The 21,990-nt window shown below is 47.2% G+C and overlaps 1 protein-coding gene across 1 annotated transcript; it reads right to left on the reverse strand.

Annotated features, from left to right (window-relative positions):
* Positions 1-1,567: 1,567 nt before the first annotated feature.
* Positions 1,568-13,720, reverse strand: Slc4a9 (solute carrier family 4 member 9). The gene is made up of 21 exons (XM_076857671.1): positions 13,527-13,720; positions 13,033-13,193; positions 12,672-12,779; positions 11,984-12,039; positions 11,707-11,864; positions 11,347-11,434; positions 10,862-11,016; positions 10,403-10,519; positions 10,064-10,238; positions 9,776-9,909; positions 9,352-9,614; positions 8,010-8,062; positions 7,627-7,815; positions 7,388-7,501; positions 6,041-6,202; positions 5,714-5,892; positions 4,909-4,981; positions 3,105-3,173; positions 2,702-2,875; positions 2,012-2,167; positions 1,568-1,621 (listed from the first exon to the last, which is right to left on the reverse strand). Exons 1-21 carry the CDS (start codon positions 13,718-13,720, stop codon positions 1,568-1,570), a joined length of 2,832 nt encoding a protein of 943 aa, XP_076713786.1.
* Positions 13,721-21,990: the final 8,270 nt, after the last annotated feature.

The following is a 21,990-nucleotide window of genomic DNA, read 5'->3' on the forward strand; positions in this document are numbered from 1 at the left end:
TGAAAAGAGACTTTTTCTTCTTTTGCAAGTAGAAAAGATGACCAACCTCCAGATTCTATAAATGAGGATTTGTGAGAACAGATAGTTCAAAATGGGAAGGGCTTCTGGGCTCAGGTCCCATTAATTGTGTAGAGAGCAAGTAAATTCCTTTGGCTCACCAGCCTTTCCTAAACACCAACAAAACTGCCTATTCCCTTCCAGGAAATATTCATTCTCTGCAGATGACAAGAAGAATGACCTAGACACATGTGTACTGACCTAGAGAAAATGCCCAAAGCCTGTGGCCAGCTGCCCTTCAGTCCTGTCCCATTGTTCCAGATCCCCAGCTGAGAGCATCTGACAGTGAAGCCAAAGGCCAACAATGTCCTAACTTCCTGAGGACACACATATGAACTGGGAGAAGAAATGGTGAGGCCAGAGCAAGGGCTCAAGGACACAATAGGACAAAGAGCAAAAGGAATGCTAAGGGATAAGCCCAGGAGATCTTGTTCTGGACCAGCCAGTGAATTGCCCTTTCACTAACGCCCAACTTGCCATTGCAATTGGTGGGGGCTTTTGGGTTCTTGGTCTTGTAGAGACATGGAGAGGGTGTTCTTGGCTAAAAAGAAAGTTCAGATCATCAAGGGCAAACAGTTTTGGGTTCTTGCATATGCTGTGGCTTCAGCATAGACCATTTCCCCTCCTTCGTGTCCTGGCTAATTTCTCTTCAAATTTCTTATTATGGACCACTTCCCGTTAGAAACTTCACTAACTCCTACTCATCCCATCTTCACTACCTCCCACATCCTGGGCTTCTCTTATCCAGCACTATCCCACTGGGATTTTATTTTATTTTTTTGTACTGGGGATTGAACCCAGAGGCACTTTACCACTGAGCTACATTTCAGGCTCTTTGACACTGGGTCTCGCTAAATTGCAGAGGCTGGCCTTGAACTTGGGATCCTCCTGCTGCTACTGTGCCACTGGGATTTAAGCTTTCTGAAGACAGGGTTTATGATTGCCAATCTATCTCTAGTTCCCGGATACTCAGTGATAGGCTCGTTTAATTAAAAAAAAAAAAAAAAAAACTTAGAAAATTATATATGGATGAATAAGCGAATGGTATAGAGGATCCCTCCGCTTGTCTGGAGTGTGGCTCACAGCTGAGGCGGAGCCTCCTGGGCGAGGGAGAGGAGCCTAAGCTTTATCCTTCATTGCTCTCCTTTCGGCTCTTTCGTCATCGCACCCCTCCCTCTCATCCTCCGCCCCTTCCACCTCCACGTCCCTCATGGTGTGAATTTGATCTCCCTCTATTGGCCAGACTTCGGAACTGCATGGAGTCAAGCTCATGCCCTCTTGCCTCTGAAAATATCCTTCTTCTTCCTCCCCCACCCTAGGGTTCATAAGGTACTGGAGTATGAAGAGAACACAGGACTGGTCAGGTAGATAATTAAGTAGACTTAATTATCCAAAGAAGTTTCCAAAGCCTGAGCCCCCCATCTTCCCATCCTCAACGCTAGGAGCACTTACTTGGCTCACACCCTCACCTTATGCTTAGCTTCCTGGGATCTTCACTCCCATACTCCAGCTAATTCACAGAGATGTTGATTTCTGGGACTTTTGGCTGATACATCAGCTCCGACTGTGGAAGAGAGATCCAAAGATGGGTTGGAAATAAAAAAAAAAAAAAAAGAGAGAGAGAGAGAGAGGCAAGCAAAGAAGGGACCCAGTGACAGGATATAAACCCCAGTGGTATATATAAAAACCCAGGTCAAGGTTGAAAAATACACACCTTAAAGCTGTGGTCCAGCCATCTCCACCCTATAGACTCATAAACCAGGACCCCTGCCCTACAAATAAAAATTTCCCTTACTATCCATTCTGCCTATGTCAACATAGAGCTAAGGAGAGTGATTATGTTTATCAAATCTTCAGGGTTAGTGGAGATATTAAACTTTAGGAACAGCTTCTGGACAGAGTGTGCTCCCAACTTCTGCCCCATTCCCCTGGGATGACCCAGCCTGGAGCTCACATCTTCACTGTCACTTCCACTGAATGGGTGCTCTGGCTCTAGCCCCTTCTCAGGAATGTTCCTTTCCTCCTCTGGCATGAGTTCATCCAGCCAGAGGAGTTCCTGTGGTGAGAAGACCCATTCCAGTGCCTTTCGGACTCCAACCAGGCCTAGCAACTGCAGAAATAGAAACAAGCCCAAGGTTGTCAGCAGCAACAGCAATAACTGTAATATTTATTGAGCACTTCCTATATGCTAGGCATTGAGTATCATTTCACAGAACATAACACATCCCTATAAGATATTTTATACCCATGGTATAGAAAAAGAAATTGAGGCCCTAAAAGATTAAAACTTCTCAGAGTTTATACATCTGGGATATGGTAAACAGATTGGTCCTACTGCATAATCCATGGCTCTCAACTTCCTTCTCTGTTACCCCTCAACATTGCCTTACCCCAGGACTCCAGTTTTGTTTTACGTTCATAGATCAGCCCAGAGAGGTTAGGAAAGGAGGTGAATCAAGCACCCTGGTCCTATCCTCTCTGTAAGTATCCTTCAGCTGTCTTTCTTTCTCTTAGGATTTCCAACCAAGAAGAGCTAGGGCAAGTGGGAGAGGGGACAGACTTCCACTTGTGGAGGCCTTGGCCACCCTCTCAGGATCAGAGTCTCCCAGAACTCCCAGGATTACCCAACACTGCCCCAAATCACCATGAGGGGGAAGATGATGGCTGCAGGAGTAGACTTAATTATCCAAAGCAGACCTAGGCAGGCAAGCTGGATAGCTGTGAAGAGGTGGACTCTGCTCAGAGGTACATGGCGCAAGAGCAGCAGGTCTGGCTGGTGTTTTGCTGGCATCAACAAGAGCTGAACTCTCTTCATAAACTGGAGGATGAGAGGAAAAGGAAAGCAGGGCAATCAGGTAGTTAGAAAGTGTCACTGTTAGCTACTCCAGCCCAGTGGGGGTGGGGCAAAAGGTCCCTTTGTCCTCCTCCCCATCCAGAGCCTGGCAGCCAACTCTTTACACTCAAGAGAGGCAAAGAAAACAGGGCAGAGGGTAATTGGCAAGTTTAGACAGGAGGAGTGGGGTTTTGGGTGATTTTAAAGGACTCACCTGAATGCTGCTAAGTGCTGTCACCCCCATGTACAGAAAGATGCCATAGAGCACAGGCATTGGGATGAACTGGTAGGAAGAAGTGTAGAGCTGGTGAAGGAGTTTACCTCTTCCAGTGCCCAGATGCCCCAACTCAGACTCCAACCCCAGCCTCCAGCATCTGAGCCTGCCCACGCCTTTTCTTTTCTTTCTTTTCTCATTTTGCATGCATGCCTGATCGCCTGATTGCATGAAATTCTCACATCAGTAAAATGAGGTGAATTATATTATTGCCTGCATTTTACAGATGGGGAAACTGATTTTCAGAGAGAGAGTAAGTAACTTGCCCATTACCTGGCTTACCTCTCCAATCTTATCTATCACATTCCTCCTCTCTGTTCTGTATGTTCCCAGTATACTGGCCTTCTTTCTGTCATGCAACATGCCAAGTTTGTTTCTACCCCATGAAAAGTATTTTGCTTTACTATTCAATCCACCTAAAATGCTCTTCCATAAGACTTCTTCATGTCTTTTTTTCTTTAAAGAGTGAGAGAGAGTGAGAAAGAGGGGGAGAGAGATAATTTCAAGATTTATTTTTCAGTTTTTGGTGGACACAACATCTTTGTCTGTATGTTGTGCTGAGGATCGAACCTGGGCCGCACGCATGCCAGGCGAGCACACTACCGCTTGAGCCATGTCCCCAGCCCTTCTTCATGTCTTCATGGACAATTCCCTCTCACCACACATACCTCATCTTATGACAACCCAGAGAGGTCTTTGGCTTTCACTGATAATACCTAATCTAAAGTAGCCCTGGTACTACTTTTTTTTTTTTTAAGTACTAGGGATTGAACTCAGCGCACTCTACCACTGAGTATATTCCCAGCCCTTTTTATTATTTTTATTTTGAGACAGGGTCTCACTAAGTTGCCCAGGCTGGCCTCAAACTTGGGATCCACCTGACTCTTTAGTCTCCAGAGTTGTGCCTGGATCCTTATTTGTTTAAAATATATCCTCTCTCACCAGACTGCAAGGATGGAGACATGACCTCTTTTGTTCACCACCATATCCCCAGTACCTGGAACTATATGTTTGGCATATAGTTTATGAGAGTCACCTAGTTAGTAAGTGGATGATCCAGTCCATCTGGCTCTTTCTACTGAATCACTCTCACCCAGCCTCCATGACCTTTCCCTCCCCTAACCTCTCTTGTCTTCCTGCCAATGACTCTTGTCTGATATTCTCCACACCCTCCTTAAGTGTTTTACTATCTTGGCTTATTGAGCCCTTCTGCTATTACTTGATTTTTGTTTGTGTGTATATTTCTGGTAGAGGGCTTAGTTTCATATTTATTTTCTATACTCCTCTGCCCTCACTTCTTCCAGGTACCCAGCAGAAGTGGCATACAGCACATGTTCTATAAATGTCTGTTGAAGGAGAAGAAAAGGGTTTTTGCCTCAAAGTCGTTCTGGGGTGTGATGATAAAGCCTTAGTCTCAGGCTAGTTGGGATGCTGGAGCAAGGGTAGTACTTGGACCCTAGGGGATGGTTAGATGCCCATATTCTGCTCCATTGGATAGAAAGCCTTCTGAATATGAGTTTGGGGGTCTCAGATCTGAGAAACTCTCTCTTTTGCAAGTTACTTCTTTAACCTTTGCGTTTCTTGTTTGTAAAATTGATATACCTTTTAGGGTCAATATGAGGATAAAATGAGGTCAAGTATGGAGAAAGCAGTGCCTGTCACACAGTAAGCATTCAACCAGTGTCAGCTTTTGCTATCTGTTTTGTTATTACTGCATTGACCCTGATCCTGGCCTACCAGGTACCTTGAGCACAGGTGCCAGAAAGATGGAGATGCCTGTAAGGATGAACACCACCAGGCCCGTCAGCCTCTGTTCCCTGTGGGGAGAAGGAGAAATTAGCCCGGATCTGGGAGAGTTCCTGGGTCAGGATGGAGACCCTGACCAGACACCAGTATAGACTCTGGCAGCTGGAGAAAAGTAAAGGGATCACCCAGTAGGTTACCTGGCAGGGTGAAGGCTTTAGTTTGGTGTGGAGTATTGGTGGGCGGCAAATGGCAGAACACTTCAAAATGAGGTTTCCAGACCTCACCATTAGTTCAAGTTCATAGCTGCTCTTTTTTTTTATTTTGATGGAAAATTTGTAATTTTTATACTGCCATAAAGACTTATATTTCAGTTGGAAGAGTGCTTACCTTGCATGCACAAGGTCCTGGGTTTGATTCCCAGTACCACAAAAAACAACAACAACAACAAAAAACCCTTACATTTCAAAATTCACAAAATTTATTCCATATACTTTAGACAGATTGGTTTTCCAACAATTACAGAATTGTTTTTGTAATGAATTCTTTTGTAACATCAATCATGTGTTCTACATTGAGTGGGGATTTTTAGGAATCACTTGGCTGCCTCCACCCTTAAGGCCCCTCCCAGTCTCCATGCCTGAAGGAGGAGAGAAGATCTGATTTACCCATTGCAGTTCCCAGAACCCACCCATTTACCCCACTGCACAAGATTAGAGTTTAAGCCACGCAGAAACTCTGTCGCATACCCTGTGCCCCACCTTGCTGTACATCTCTTGCTCTAGCCTCTTGAATACTAGCCTCACCTGATGCCCAGGAAGCTGGGGGCCTCTCCAGGGGCACAGTCTCTGCTTTCTCTGCGAAGACTATCCATGTGGGCCAGGGAGATGACAGTGGCTGAGACATACCAGGGCAACCCAAGCACTGATGTGAGCAGCATCAACACAGCCACACAGAAGAGGTCCAGGTGGAAGCCAGCTCCCTTCTGCAGATAGTGAGGAGGAGGAGAATGGGAAGTAGATGAGGGTAGCCCATGCCTGGGGCCTCTGTCCTCTCCGTGGAAGACTAGGGATTAGAGGCCCCACCTTGGAGCTTCTGTCCCTTGGTCTGAGACCTTACCCAGCAGGCCTTACCCGGATTCTATATTCCTTGCGATTGAGGATGACTGCTGTGATCTGCTGGTCCATGAAGATGAGGATAGACAGCAGCAGGGCAGGCAGGGTGGCTGCCACAGTCAACCACCAGGGGTTGGTTCCAAAAGGCGACACAAGCCAGCCACGCCCAGGGAGTGTGGGCTGGGGGAGGGCATTCCATGTTGGAGAGTCTACCAAGAGCACCTCACCTGTACAACCAACCTTGGTATTCTTCTACAACCTGCTCCCCTCCTCAAGACACTGAATTCTAGGTGGGAACAGATTTGTGTGTGTATGTGTATGTGTGCACACAATCACACGTGCACATGCATAGGCATCTGGTTCCAAATACACCATCCCAGTGACATAAAGGGGCACCAAGCCAACTGGAACCAGGGGCTCTGAACTTTGGATTTCAGGGTCCTTCCCTCCCAGGAAGAAGAAAAGTTGGTGGATAAAACCTGCCCATACTTCTTGGTATAGTATATAGTATATAATAGAGCCCTCCTCCTTGGGCATAGCCCCCATCCAGGGTGGGGCAACTCAGGCTCAGACCTGCTATGATCTGGGGCAAGGGAAGGGCAGGGCCAGGTGTGTCTGCATTTGCTCTGATTACAAGCGTCTGTTTGGGAAGTGGGGCGGAGTGGCCCAATGTTCTGAGCCACCTGACCCTAGATGGAGCCTCTCTGCTCTCCTGTCTGGGAAATGGGGGTCCAGTGGAAGGTCTCCATATGTGCAGGCAGAATCTAAGAATCTGGGCTAAGCCTTGTCCTGCACACTATCATGCTCTAGGGAAGGAGCTCCAGCTGTAATGAATCAGAGCAGGTGATGAAGGGTGGTGCAAAGAAGAGTGGGGAGTAGTGGAGTGGGTGGGGCCATGCCAAGGGTAGGGAAAACCCATAACAACAATGACTAATATTTACTGAGGAGAGAGTATGTGCCAGGCACAATAATCAGTACTGTACACTGTGATCTTCTGTAAATTTCAAAACAACCTATGGGGTAGGACCTGTTGTTATTTATTTCCATTTATAGATTAAGAAATTGAGGTTCAGAAATGTGCAATAACTTGCCTAATGGACAGCCAAGAAGTGGCAGATCTGTCTACCTAGAACCCATCCTCCTGACCCCTACCATATAATAATTATCTGCTGTGTATATATTTCTATATTCACTTAAATGTCTGCTGCAGTACCTCATTTAATGCTTTCAACAACCATTATTATTACTATTTTTTATGTGTAAGAAAAGAAGCTCAGAAAACGGTAATATTTATGCATCCTCCTCCTCCAGGGTCTGCTGGCCCTGCTTTCCCCTCTGGCCCTTCTCCCGATCCCCAATTCTTACCTTGAACTCTCTGGGCACCAAGAGCTTTGGTGTGGCTAGGCCCAGGAAGGCATCAAGGCTGCAGCCCAGCAAGATGGCCAGGACTGAGGAGAAGTCACTGAGCACCTTGCGTACCTGGCCACATGGTAGATAGTCAGGTTCCAGCCTGCCATCCCCCTCCTTCCACACACTTTCCCATTCAGAGACAGGACCCAAGGCTAAGAGCAAACCTCTAACACAGAAAGAAAGGTGATACTCACCACGGAGGGGAAGAAGCGGCTGGTCCTTACATGCTTGAGGGCCATGGCAAAGAGGAAGGAGGTAAGAAAGAGGAGAAGGGAGAAGAAGGCAATGTCTGGGACTGTATGACAACCAGGGCCACGAGGGTAGCCTCCCTGCCGGGTACATTCAGGTGGAGACAGCAAGGATGCATTGACCAGGCCAAGGTCCTGTATGAAAGGGCGGATAGCATTATATGCAGCAGAGTAAGTATACTATTCTCCTGGAACCACCTTGAGGAAAGGGGGAGGTCTTTGGTCATAGGCCTCAGTGACCTAGATTATGTGTGGGAAGAGTTAAGAGCCACTCACTGCTTTGGCTGCCACCCTTTCTTTCCCAGGCCTTCTCAGGAGCAGGATCTCACCATGCTTAAGAAGTCATTTTTGTCTTTTGTCCTTGTCCATTGAGACTCATTTCCTGGGAAGCAGAGAGAACTTTGAGAACCCCTGAGAACCTTCTCCAACCCCACAAGATTCTAATCTGATGGGTCTAGATGAACCAGAGTTCTTACTTCTGATTCCTCTGTCTGCTGACTCTATCACTACCAACTATGATGCTACATCAGGGCATTGCCTCCTGCCCTCATCTCCGTAAGTTCTCACTCCCTCTCTACCTCTTTGTATCTTTTCACTTGTATTGAACCCAGTGGTGCTTTACCACTGAGTTATATCCCTGGTCCTTTTAATTTTTTTTTAATCTTGAAACAAGGTTTCCTTAAGTTGCTGAGGTTAGTCTCAAATTTGCAATTCTCCTGCCTCAACCTCTCAACTCCCTGAGATTAGGGTCAAGCACCACTGCACCCAGCTGCCCCTCAATTCTCTACTCATTTGTAAGTCTGGTGCATATCATAGAAAAAGGTCCCAGCAGTTGCTCAGCAAATGTATGTTGGCCAAATGCATGAGCTGCTCCCAAATCTGTGTTTCTACCACTGCACAAACTGGGTTTGTTTGTGTTTTTGGTACTGGGGATTGAGTTTAGGGGCAATCAACCACTGAGGCAAATTCCCAGCCCTTTGAGTTGCTTAGGGCCTCACTAAATTGCCGAGGTTAGCTTCAAAGTCCCTATCTCCCTATCCCTGGCTTTTATCCTCCTGTCTCAGCTTTCCAAGCTGTTGGGACAAATTGGTCTTATTCATGCCTAGCACAAATCCGGCTCATGTTAGAGGACACTCCTTCCCCAGTCCTGGTGTTGCCTTCCACCAGGGATACATGGAAGGGTATATGCAAGTGTAATACTCCAAATCTCTTCACCTGGTCAGTCACTCCCTCCAGGGGAAAAACTATGATTTATTTGATTAGTGAGTTTAGGAGATGAAGGTAGGTATTTCTAGCCCTGCCTCTTCCTCTTCCATTTCTCAGGAATAAGCTGCCTATCTGGTATATGTACTTAGCTCTGCTCTTCTGGGGCAAGATCATCTCTGTCAGTGCTGCCATTACCGAGTGGGTAATTCTAATTTGTTTTTATTTTTAGGAATCCCATTCACCCACAGGTATAACCCATGTTCTTCTATTGGTGTTAGAAATAAAGACAATATTGGGTTTTCTATTGTCTTTTTTTCTCAATTGATTCAGAACCATAGAGGAGAAGAGTGCTGCTGGTTATCAAGTAAGTGTTCACATTTCATTGAATTTAACCAGGAGGAACCCCTCCCCATCCCACATCAGTTCTCACCTGGTCAAGGTCCCTCCCTGTTTCCCTCAACCCACCTCCTGGGACTGGGTATTGACAGAAGCAGCCATAAGCAGGGGACCCCGGCCTTAGGATGGGATAGGCTCTGGTCAGGTTCAGCATTTTTCCCAGGGCATCATAGATGAAGATGAGGCTGATGAGGGCACAGAAACCTTCCTCGGTGAAACGGGTGAAGTAGCGCACCAACACACTGGCCTCTGTGGCCACCAGCACCAGGCAAAAGGTGGCCACCCAGATGCCTACCCACAGGCGGAAGGGAAGGTAGTCCAGGCTGTAATCTCTGTGGGGTGAGAGACAGCAGGACTGTCTGCTCCCCACCTAACCCAGGTCAGGTGCCTCTCAAGCCAAAGAGACAGTTCTCATTTTTTCCTATTGACCAAGCCAGGACCAGGCTGAGGATGTGACTAGTAAAGGGCTGGAGAGATGGGAGAGGTCTCCTACCTGCTGAAAGAGAAGAGCAAGCGCTCAAAGACCAGTACTGGTCCTGTGCTGCTGAGGATGGTGAGGGGCTGGCCTGCCATTAAGCAGAAGGCAGCTCCAGCCACCGCTGTGCCCAGGAAACTTTCCAGCACTCCCTGAAAGACAGCATGGGGCTCAGGACTCTGGAGTCTTCTGCACAGGAGCCCAAGCTTCTGGGGAGCCTCCTAAGCCCACCCGTAGTTCCAGGAGAAGGGAATGGCAGCCCGGATACCAAAGCTTGTGTCAACCCCTCTTTTGCACCCCACCCACCTGGGCACCCTCAGTGGCATCTCCCAGCAGACCCCCGAAAGTGATGGCGTTAGTGACAGTGGCCAGGTAAATGTAGAGCACCGCTGAGAAACACTGGGGATGCAGGGCGTCCAAGAAATCGCTTGGGTACCACGGAGCCTTCCGTCGCACGTCCTGGACAAGGCCCCCAAACAGCCTCCCGCCCGTGGGTCGTCAGTGATCCTGATTCCCACACCTTATGCCCCCATCCCCGCTACTTTTTCTGCGACCAGGTGAGCCCTTCCGGCGAGCACACATCTGGATCCCCTATGACTCCTCCCTTCCCCAGGCCCCCAATCCTTCCCAACCAGCTCGCCTCACCGGCCGGTCCGCTGCAACTCCGGGGTAGGCTTGTGTGGCTCATGGCTGTCCCTGTCCTCTGTGCGGGATCTGCGTGGGCGGGAGAGGCCCTTGACCTCCTGCATTTGCGAGGGGAGCCTAGGGAGAAGGGAACCCCAGGCTGTTGGAGAATCTCCAACCAGCCCGCGACTTGGCTCCGAGCTGGGGGCGCCCTGCCCCCTGGTGGCCGCTGAGGAGCCGGTTCACAGGGCAGAGTTGCGAGCAAAGAAGGTCCAGGTCATATCACGCCCTGTGAAAGCCAGGCTCCGGAGGGGAAGATAATTGTCCAGATCGAATAACAAGAGAGTGAAAGAACAGAAATCAGAGTTAGATTGGCCTGACCTCAAATTCGAAGATAGGACCGTCCTCTCCTCCACAGTAGCTCTAGACCCTAGACTGCTTTTGAGGAAGGATCTGTATGGAATGATGGCTCCCAGGTACCTTTTGTGCTGAGAGGGCAGGCATTTGGATGGGGGAATCCGGGCTGTTGAGTCCCACCGACCTGGGGGGAGCACAGTCACCCCTTCTAGGAAAGTATCCAGGGCTGCCAGAAGGTCATGAAGGTTCCTGGCTCGGCGAACTGACCACTGGAATTGCTGGGTTTAGGAACACAGAATGGGCAGTAAATACAGAATTGGACTCTCACATGCATTTTCATTTGTGTGTTTCTCAAAACTAGACACACAGGTCACACAGGCAGGCAAATCATTCGTGCATTTGTTCATTCAATGAGTACTGAGTGACTTCTGTGTGCAGCATTGGGCCAGTAATGAGGCTATGTTGGTAACCATGGAAATTTCAGTTCTCCTGCTACAGACACAAAGCTACACTCTGCCTCACTGCTGTACTTGGTCACACATACAGAGTCCACACATACTCACAGTAGCCTATGTGCACAGTCACACAGGCATGCCTGCCCAGCTCACCGGGTCACTGAGTAGTACAGCTGCTGCCCGACCCATTTCATGGTAGCCCCTTCTGGGTGCGGGGGGCCCCAGGAGGAGGCAGAAAAACCTGAAGAAGGAACCAAACCCCAGGGAGGGTCAGATGCTGCTTTCTCATAAGGCAGTTCTGCCCACTGACACCGCTCTGCCCTCCCTACCAGCTCCATACATATACTCATTGCATGCCTGCTCTGCAGAGCTGACCACTGTCACCTTCCCTATCCCTACACCCATCCCCCACACACCTTCAGAGGACTGACCCAGGGATTCCCTCGTAACCCACCCCCATACAGGCCCTTCTTCTGAGTTCTAGGACCCCTGCCTCCTTCTCAGTAGCCTCACCTGCTGGGGATGGGCACCTCAGTAAGTGGCCCCAGCACCACAGGGTCCCGCAGTCGCACAAAGGCCCCCACGGGCTGTGCTAGGAAGCCCAGTTCTCCTGCCAGCACAGCTGCTGCCTCGGCCCCTGGAGGCAGCTTCTGTCTCAGGGAGTTTTGACCCTGTGTGGCACAGAGTATGAAAGGTTATTTGGGGAGGGGAATGTTGACAGTATCTCAACTGATGAGAACTTTTAATTCCTGACTCCTCTCCCAACCCTACCCAACGAAGGGCCACAAACCTGTTCCTTTAGGGGGATATTTTCATCATGGGAAGCCTTTTTTGGATGGGCAGATCCTACAAAAGGATTACACAGTAGTCAAGAGCACAGGCTTTGGGGGCATATCCACCAGGGCTCCCTGACCAGCTTTTTAAATATCTTTTTTTTTTTTTTTTTAAGAGAGAGAGAGAGAGAGAGAGAGAGAGAGAGAATTTTTTTAATATTTATTTTTTAGCTTTCGGCGGACACAACATCTTTGTCTGTATGTGGTGCTAAGGATCGAACCCGGGCCGCACGCATGCCAGGCGAGCGTGCTACCACTTGAGCCACATCCCCAGTGCCCCTGACCAGCTTTTCCTCTAACAAGCTATGAGAACTAGATCACACTCTTTCCCACTCGGCCTCAGTTTTCTCATCACTAACATGGGATAATTGTGGTACTATCTTACAGGGTGACTGTCAAGATTAAATGAGATACTGTGTGTAAAGCCCCTGACACAGAACCCACCAAGTGCCTCCCCTCACAGAGCTCTATTGGGCTCCTAACTATCCCTTCCCCTATTTCCACCAGCTCCTGAACTTGCCCAGGAGTCTTGGGTTGAGGTCTGAGTTAAGCCTAGGCCACTTCTGTCTCAGGAAGGTGCAAGGGACATCTTGGATCCTCCCACCCCAGGGTGTTGATCCTGGGCCCAGGAAAGGGCTTTCTCACCCCAACAAGTGCCTCTGGTCTGGATGTGATGTTGGGGCCTCTGCAACAATAAGGCCTGCAGCTGTCCTCTCAGCTCTGGGCTCAATGATTCCATCTGGATCACCTGTTCTGGAGAACAGATGTGGGGCTTGAGGTCCTTAAGGGTTTTCTGAAGCACCTCCATATCATCCTCTCCCCACCTCATTTTCCTTCTAGGGGTCTTAGGAAATGTAGGGACCCATGAACTTGCTTCTTCACTCTGCCTTTCCAACTCCTTATAACAATCTCTAGGGTGGGATGGGGTCAGGTAGGCTCTAGAAGATTCCAAGACTGGGGTAAATCCCAGGGAAATGGCATCTCCCTGAAAAGGTTAACAGCCTACCCACGAGCTCCAGGAGGCTCTGAGCTGGACAGTCCAGCAGTACAAGGCCCTTGGCCAGCAGGCTGCGGAGCTTCTGGAGGCTGGGCAGTGTCAGGGTGGGCACATGGGGAGCACTCCACCGGCCTGCTCCTACCTCCAGCTTCTCCTCGAACAGCATCCACCTGTGGTAGAGGGGGATGGATAGTGTTATTTGGGAAATGTCTCCCACAGCCAGGAGCTGGGACACAGCAAAGCCAGGGAAGATAGGGCAATGGGGGAGTCATGGGCCCTGTGATGCCAAGCATGCCTATCTTGGGCAGTCACCCCTCATCCTGGGATCTGGAGAACTCAGAGCTAGACTGCAAAGGACACTAATATTATGAAAGGCAGAATGCAGAGAGAAAAAAAAAATCCTTATTTTAGGTTTGAAGGAGACCCACAGGAGGAACAAGGGGTTCATGGAAGAAGCCCCAGCTGGGGAAGGGCCTCACAGAACTAGCCTGGGTCCCACTTACCTGCCTGTCTCTCTCCACTCTAATGCCTGGGGCCAGCCCAGCAGCTCATTCAGCTGGATGAAGAGCAGAGGGTCCTTGGATATCCCCAATTCCCTGCTGTCTGTGTTTGAGGGTCCATCAAAGCTGGGGCTAAGGCCAAGGCTGCTATCCATCTCTTCTACAGGAACATTTTCATGGGCATCTGGCAGCTTCATCTTACTGAAGATCACATAGAGTCTCAGAAGCAGTGAAATTCTAGGGGCCCTCTGGCTATATTTATAATGCACCCTCAACCCCAGTTACAGTAGCACAACACAAACAGAACAAGACCTGCTAGCTCCAGAGCATACCGGATCACCTGTTCCCCTACTTGCTTCCCCACCCCTGTTGGCATGAGAGTGTTTGTAGCCTGGTTTTCCACAGGCTCTCCAGAAATGCCCAACCTGGGGCCAAAGTGTATATGTGCATTTCCTGTGAGATCAGGTTTGACCCCACTGTGTTTTGTGTAAATAAATAGGAGTAGACGGCTAACCTAGGTCTAAGTACTTACTCCCCCAGATTATGTTGTCCCTAGCCTGTATCACATGCAAACACCAAACATCCAGAACTGTTTGGGGTGTCAACATTACACTCTGGGGGTCACAGACACACACATTTGGACAAATAGGGACCTATTAAATAATTGGTCTTATAGAAACCTGGCAGGGTAAGGGAGACAGCAGGTACAGAACCTGCCCATTAAATGAGCTAATGATAAAAAACAGAGGCAAGTCATAGAGAACATCTGTATCTTAAATTTTTTGTCCAACATCTGGAAACCCCCAATTTATCTAAGTTCCTGGGCCCTGCCCCTTGAACTTGCTGAGGATGGAAGAGACAATTGGGGTGTTTGATGCTCATTGTACGAAATGAGCAAAGGAGAATGTGATCCCTTGTTAAGTACTGTTGACTCTACCTTCCACATATACACAGAATCCAATCACATTTCCCCACCTCTAGCACTACTACCCTGACACAAGCTACCATCATTTCTCAGCTGAATTGTTTCAGTGGCCTTCTAGCTTCTTGCAATAATCTTCCTGCTTCCACTCTTTCTGCCTTGCCCAAAGTCCATCCTTCACGTGGCAGCCACAGGAGTCCTTTTAAAAGGCAATCAAGCAGGGTGTGGTGGCCTACACTTGTAATCCCAGCAACTCAGGAGGCTGAGACAAGAGGGTTGCAAGTTCAAAGCCAGCCTCAGCCATTTAGTGAGGCCCTAAACAACTTAGTGAGACCCTGTCTGAAAATAAAAAATAAAAAAGGGCTGAGGATATGACTCAGTGGTTAAGCGCTCCTGGGTTCAGTCCCCAGCACCAAAAACAAACAAACAAACAAAAACCAATAGAGCCACATTACTCTTCCACTCAAACTCACCCAGTGAGTACCTATCATTCCCAGAAGAAAAATTAAAGTTATTGTCATAGCTCCAAGATTCATGGCCTGACCTCAACCCACTTCACTAACCACAACTCCTTCCATCCTCCCTTTGCTCCCTTATTTCTAACCACATCATCCTTCTGACTATTATACAAAGCCTTTTCCTGCCTGAGGGGCTTCGCAAACTGTTTTTTTGCAAGGAAATATTTCCCCCAGGTCCTGACCTGCTTAGATCCTTGTCACCTAGATCTCTGCTTGGATATAACCTACCCAAAGAAATCTTCCTTTTCCATCCTATCCCAAATTGCCCTCTACGGTCCCTTTCCATTACATTTCTGTTTTATTTTCTTCCTAGTAGTTATCACTATTAGTAACTGCCTCATTTATTTGTTTATCGTTTATTGCCTGACTCTATACACACACACACACACTGAGAGAGAGAGAGAGAGAGAGAGAAGTACAGTCCATGGAGCAAGTATGTTATCTTTCTTGGCCGCTGAGACTAGAGCAGCGTGGCATATGGTAGCTCTCAATAAATGGTTATTGGGGGAGCGCAAGGAAAGGAAGGGGGCTGGGCAAGGAGCCGCGCTTTTCCTGAAGGCCACACGAGGGCGCTGCTCCCCAAGACCCAAAATGCTAGAGCCGCTCCCTTAAGCCAAGTGGCTATTAGGCTTCCCCGCCAGGGCCCTGGTCCACCGAGAATTGATCTAGAGAGATGGGGTATGCGGGGAGCACAACAGGATAAAGAAGAGAGGAACAATCAGGTTCATCTGAATAACCCGCTTACCGCGCCCCGCACTGGATAGCAAAGACTCATCCCCTGAAAAAATGGAATCCAGGTGTCCCTCTCCTCCAGCCTCAGGTCTAGAGGAGCCAGTCACTATATTACCAATTGGGGTGCAGAGCCTGAGGGGGAAGTTGGTTTCAGTCTTAGGAGAAATAGAAACTGACCTAGACCTACAGAGGCCTTTGAGGAACCCCTGTGACCATTCCCTTCAAGAATGTGTCCCAACCTTAGGAGCAAGTGACTCAAGGAAACCTGAGAGGGATGGGAGCATGGACTTATGATACCTGTCCCTCCCCCACACACCCTCATTACCTATCCCAATTCTTGCCAAAGTTCAGAGCATCTTTCCTTGTCCTGTGTCTCCAACTACCTTGGCTCCCAGGGCTGCCTATTATAGAGGAGTCAGCCTCTCCAGACCTCATTTGCAGCTCTGGACCTGGTGCTCTGAGCTGGACAGGTTGGTGAGGGGCATGAGTAGGAACCCCAAGTCCCTCCGTTGGCACCAGTGTTTGCCCAGATAGGGCCCAAGAAAAGTGTGCTGTGTAGTTGAGCAGTTCTGGATGTGGGCTGGAATCCAAAGACTGGGTTCTTATTCTGGATCAACCACAGATTTATTGGGTCTGTCCTTGACAAAGCCCTTCTCTCTGAGCCTCAGTTTTCCTGTATGTACACAGAGCGAGTTAGTAGATGATTTCCAGGCTTCAAAGCATACCTTTATCCTATGCACTGATCTGGGCCCTGTGGAGAAGGAGTAACCTCACAAACAGGCTGCCTGGTTGAATCTTGGTTGTGGTCACTTTCTAATAAATGGAGGAAATATCTTTGCTGAACCTGAGTTTTTCTTATGAGCAAAAGGGAAGTAAATAATAAAGGTACCCATAGACTGGAGTGATAGAGCATTTTCCTAGCAGGTGCAAGGCCCTGGCTCCAAGCCCAGTATGACAAAAATAAAGTCCCCACTTTGTAGGCTTTATTAAATGAAAGAATGCATGCAAAATAGGCCTCACAGTAAACACACAAAAAAGGAGGCCATTATTATCATACAATAATAGTCTAGAGAATATTCACTCTAGAGTGGGGAGGAAAGGAACTTCCAGGTACTAAAATGCTGATTATGTTCAACCACTATTCCAGCCACATTATTTCATGTAACCCTTACAAAAAAGTTTTTAATAAACTTTAAAAAAAATTGTGTGTGTGTGTGTGGGGGGGTGCTGGAGATAGGACCACCAGGCAAGTATTCTACCCTTCAGCCATACCCCCAAACTCCTATTAAAAAAAAAAAACAAACTTTGTGGGTCTAGATATGTTCACAAGAAATTGCAAAAATTAACTGAGAGGTCCCCAGCTGGTACCTTTTTATTTAGGTTCCCTCAATGGTAACATGCTTCATGACAATAGTACAATATCAAAACCAGAAAAGTGACATGGGTAAAATACCTATCAGATTTCACCAGTTTCTACATATAATGTTTGTGTTTGTGTATATGTGTAGGTTTTTTGTTTGTTTATTTTTTGGCAATGCCAAGGATTGAACCTGAGGCCTCACACTTGCTAAATGCTTTACCACTGAGCTACACTTTCAGTCCATGTGTATAGTTTTATGAAATTTTATCTCATGTATAGATTCATCCACAACAAGCTAGGCAAAGTGATCAGTGAAATAGCCTGTTGCTTATACTTACACAGACTTACCTGGAGTATAATAGCTGTAAATACTGACTGATGAAGGTATGTTGTATCGGCAACTTGACATTATCAAAATGAACAATTCTCACTAATTTCCTTCCTGGAAAAGTCAGTGTAAAAATCTTTATATTTTTGTATAAATTAGAGATGGTTCTAGGTTCAAGTAATCATAATCAAGTTTTTCAGCAGTATGTGTGTTCAACAGGACACTCAAAAGTAATATGAAAAGTGGGGCTATTCTTAATTATGCTAGTCTGAATCCCTTTTCTCTCAAATGCCTAAGAACTTTCCAGTTGGTGACAATCAAAAACTCTATCACAAATTCCCAGAATGTCCCCTAGGGGACAGTATCTCTTCCTTTGCAAATCATTGTCTTAGACCAACCCTCAGTTATGAAAGAGCAACTGGTTGTTAAATTGTTAAAGTGCAGCTCTGTGACTGCATTTCTAAGAACTGAACTTACATATTTCTGGTACAGAGTATGATGTGATTGCATTCCAAAGTTAAGCACTGGAAAGATTACCAAAAGTACTAACCTGTTTTTATAGAGTTTTGCATCTTGCTAAGCACTTCAAAGATGCTATCTCCTTCAATTGTCACAAGAACATCCCCTAAGAAGATTGTTATTCTCCAACTTACAGATGAGGAAGCTGAGTCACAGAGAAAAAGGTTATCATGCTTTGTAGATCAGGCACTGTAGATTGTCATAGAATTGTCTCTTCCCCCTTTTTGGCAGTGCTAGGGGTCAAATTCTGGTCCTTGAGCATGCTAGGCAAGCAGCTCTACCTCTAGCTACATCTCAGCTCTAAGCAAGCCTTTTGACAGCAACATGACAGAAAACAATTCATGAAAGACAACATTGGCCAGTTCCTGATTATAACATGATCGTTTCAACTTTTTTTTTTCTTTTTGAGGTAGTGGAGATTGAACCTAAGGGTACTCTGTCACCAAGCTACATCCTAGCCTTATTTATTTATTTATTTATTTATTTATTGGTGATTGAGCTCAGGGACACTGGATCTTGCTGAGTTCCTGGGCTGACCTCAAACTGATGATCCTCCTGTCTCAGCCTCCTGGGGATTACAGGTGTGTGCTGTTGCTTCTGGTACAACCCTTTCTCTCTCTCTCCTCTCTCTCTCTCTCTCTCTCTCTCTCTCTCTCTCTCTCTCTCTCTCTCTCCTCTCTCTCTTTCATCTAAGGAATCTGAGGCTTGTGTGGTGAGGGAGGAATCACTTGCCCCCTCTCTGCTGGTAGAGAGTTATCTGTGTTAGGGGATGGCCAAAGAGCAAAGTTCTGTGTCTGGAGATGTTAATCTCTAAAAGTCAAAGAAACAGGCCTGAAAACAGAGAAGAATGGCAGGGAATTCAGCACATTATAAATGTCCCTTTCCTTGAAATCTTATGGAGATAACAAGAATTCCTGACACCCGCCCCCCTCCAAAAGGCTTCTCATTACATCATTCATTCCTATTCTTCATTCCATTCAAATGGATCCTGGCTCCAAACAGTCACATATTAGAACCTGTCCATCCAAACATGGAGAACACTGTCGAGGTGCCCCCAGACAGTACAAGGAGGTACAAGGGAACGCCAATAAGCAGACCTGAGTTCTAATCCAAATGCACCCCCCAAACTTCCTGATCAGTGGGCTCAAGGTGAGAGAAGCCAGCCTGTCAAGGAGCAATGATCCCTCACCCTGACCTTCCAAGTTTGGGTAACTCTGGCCTTAAGGTGACCTGAAGTATCCCCAATGGAGGCTCCCTCCTTTAGCCCTCTTCCCAACACAGCTTTGGGGCTGCTTAAGACTCATTTCTCCTAGTCAGAGTGGAAGAAAAAAGCACTTGAACGCGCCCCCCCAACTCATCCATTTACACCCATGCTTCTCCCAGCTTTGAGCTGGAATCGCTTTCTTGGGGTAGCATTTCCAAAACTCTGGTTAGCCTTGCAGTTCCACCATCTCATTGATAAGCATGTCCATCTCCCAGAAGGGACCTCATCATCTCTGAGAACAGCCCATGGTAAAGCAGAAATTTTATTCAAGTTACAACTTGAAAAGAAAAAAGAAAGAAGGAAGGAAGGAATTTGTTCATAGTAACAGCTGTCATTGAGTTAGTACCTGTTATGTGTCAGGCATCATATTCGAAGTTATGCACATCTGATCTGATTTAATCATCACAAGACCTCACAATAATAACTAATATTATAATTTTCACAGGAGCAAACTGTGGATATAAAAAAAAATTGAATAACATGTTCAAAGTTAGAAAACCAGAACCCAAACTTTAATCCACATCTACTCGACTCTCTCAAGAGTGTATGTATTTCACTAGCTGCCCTGCTGCCCTACCTAATCCTCCTTGCAGCCTAGGGAGGTGGAGATTCTTATCATAATGCTCCAGGACAGATGAAGGGCAGAACCTCAGTAAAGCTGATGATGTTACATCCACAGAAGTGGAAAGGAGGATGCCCTCTTCTTATTCATTTACTCAAATGATGCTGAGCTGAAGAGCAGAAGCCCTGGTAAAAAAAGAGAAATGCAAACTGAGTCTGTAATGCTCACTAGCTGGTTCACCCTGGACTGTTACCTCTTTTACCTTCAATACTTTACAATGGGGATGTTGAAAATAAGTATCTGCTCTTGGGCTCTTGTGAGCATCAAGCAAGATAAAGCAGGTGAAGCATTAAGCACCTGAGAGCTGTCATTACTCAAGGTTCCTTTGCCTCCGCTTCAGAGGTTCAGGTTTCATCTAGATGTTTGACATGTTATCCTGATTAATTATGCAGACCCATGATTCTGTACCTGGCTGGTGTCAGGATTACATGTCTGTCATGCAAATGCTTGGACCTTGGCCCAGAGATTTTTATTCAGAAGGACTAGGGTAGAGCCTGGGCCTTTTCATCTTACTACATTTCTAAGTAATTCTGGTGCACAGCCAGGTTTTGGGGGACCAATTCTATCATAGACATCTCAGCCACAGTGGGGAAGGAACTCTGGCTGGTTTTCTCTCCACATCCCTTTTCCGCTTTCTTGTCACCACCAGCAACTTTTCTCCCAGGTCCTCTGCACTGGCTTGTGAGAGCTTTCTCCAGATCCAGGACTCTGTGGCCTGGCAGTGATTCAGCTGCAGTCAGAATCCTGGGGAGCCTGCTTTTCCAAAGCCTGGGAACGTAGGAGGGGCTGGGAAACAGGATGCCAGGGGTTCTGCTCTAGATTTGTCCTCTTTTGACTCACTGGTGGCCAAGGAGCAGTCAGTCTCCAACACTCAGCTGGCTCCTGTTCACAAGACAGTCAAAAGAGGCAGAATTATTAATTTGAACTCTGCTTCCTTAGGATTGTGTCTCTGGCACTTTAACACCATAGTGGATGGGGTAGACCTGGGCACAAAGAAAGAAGGTTTAGAAGAATCTTGCACAACTGTGCTTTTCCATTGAATCTCATTTGGGCAATCAAATCCAGTGTCTACTTGGTATCTAACATCTTCTATTCTCCATCCTAGCCTCTGTTCCAATGTCATCTCCTATCCCTCCCTTTCTGCCCTTTCTTGAACACTCCACACTTGTTTCCACCTCAGAGTCTATGTGCAGTTTGCACAGCTTGGAGTGCTTTGGTCACGGAAGATACAAGTCTGGTTCCTTCTTATTCAGACCTCAGCTTCACGTCCCCAGCTCAGAGAAGGCTTTGCTAATCCATCATCAAATCTAAGAAGTCATCCTGGGCATTGGAACACATCATACCATAGCACACACATCACTTTAACTTTCATCTTAGCACTAATCACTACAGAATATATTTTTCCTTGTTTGTTTACTTAATGAGTTGCTTGTTGCCTATAGAATGTAAGCTCCGTGAAAGCAGGTTCTCAGCAGTTTTATTTTCTGCTGTGTTCCCAATTCCTGGAAAGTGTTCAGTGATTGTAGAATGAGTTAATGAGGTTGCCCAGCATGAATTGTGATGATTTGTGTGTGTGTGTGTGTATGTGTGTGTGTGTGTAAACATCTAAGATTCTGAGAAGGGAAGTGACTACCCCAAATTCAATTCAGTCATTTCATCTTTTTTTTCCAGGCGCTTCCTATAAAATCTGGCTGACACACAAACCTAGCTGGGGTGAGGCTTCCAGGTATGATGAAAACTTGGAGTTGCCCCACGAACGAGGCTGAATCTGATGTGGGGGTGAGAAGGCGGAAGGACAGAGCATGCCAAGGGAGAGGCAGGCTGGGACAGGAGAGCAGGGTGTGAACAGCGGGTGGGGGGGAAAGGGGTGATTTGGCTATGTGTCAGGAAGTGTTTCCCTCCACCCTCCCCTGGGGAGAGCCCTGACCCCTAGGTGGCTCTGTTTGGGGGAAGCAGGTGGTCAGGCAGCTACTGAGGGAAGATGAAGGTGTGGCCTGGGCGGTCACCATCTGCTGAGGTCCTAGGCTCATACTGATCACCCAAAGGAATAATCCCACAGTGGCTTTTGGCCAAATAGGTGATAGGTGAGCTTCCACCTAAAACCTGCTCAACTATAACTTGAAGACTCAAAGCTGTCCTAGGAACCAGCAAGGGGCCTGGGAAGGGAGAGAAAATGACCACTGAAGAAATAGTGTTGTCAAA

This window comes from Callospermophilus lateralis, chromosome 5 (assembly GCF_048772815.1).
Source record: "Callospermophilus lateralis isolate mCalLat2 chromosome 5, mCalLat2.hap1, whole genome shotgun sequence".
NCBI lineage: Eukaryota > Metazoa > Chordata > Mammalia > Rodentia > Sciuridae > Callospermophilus > Callospermophilus lateralis.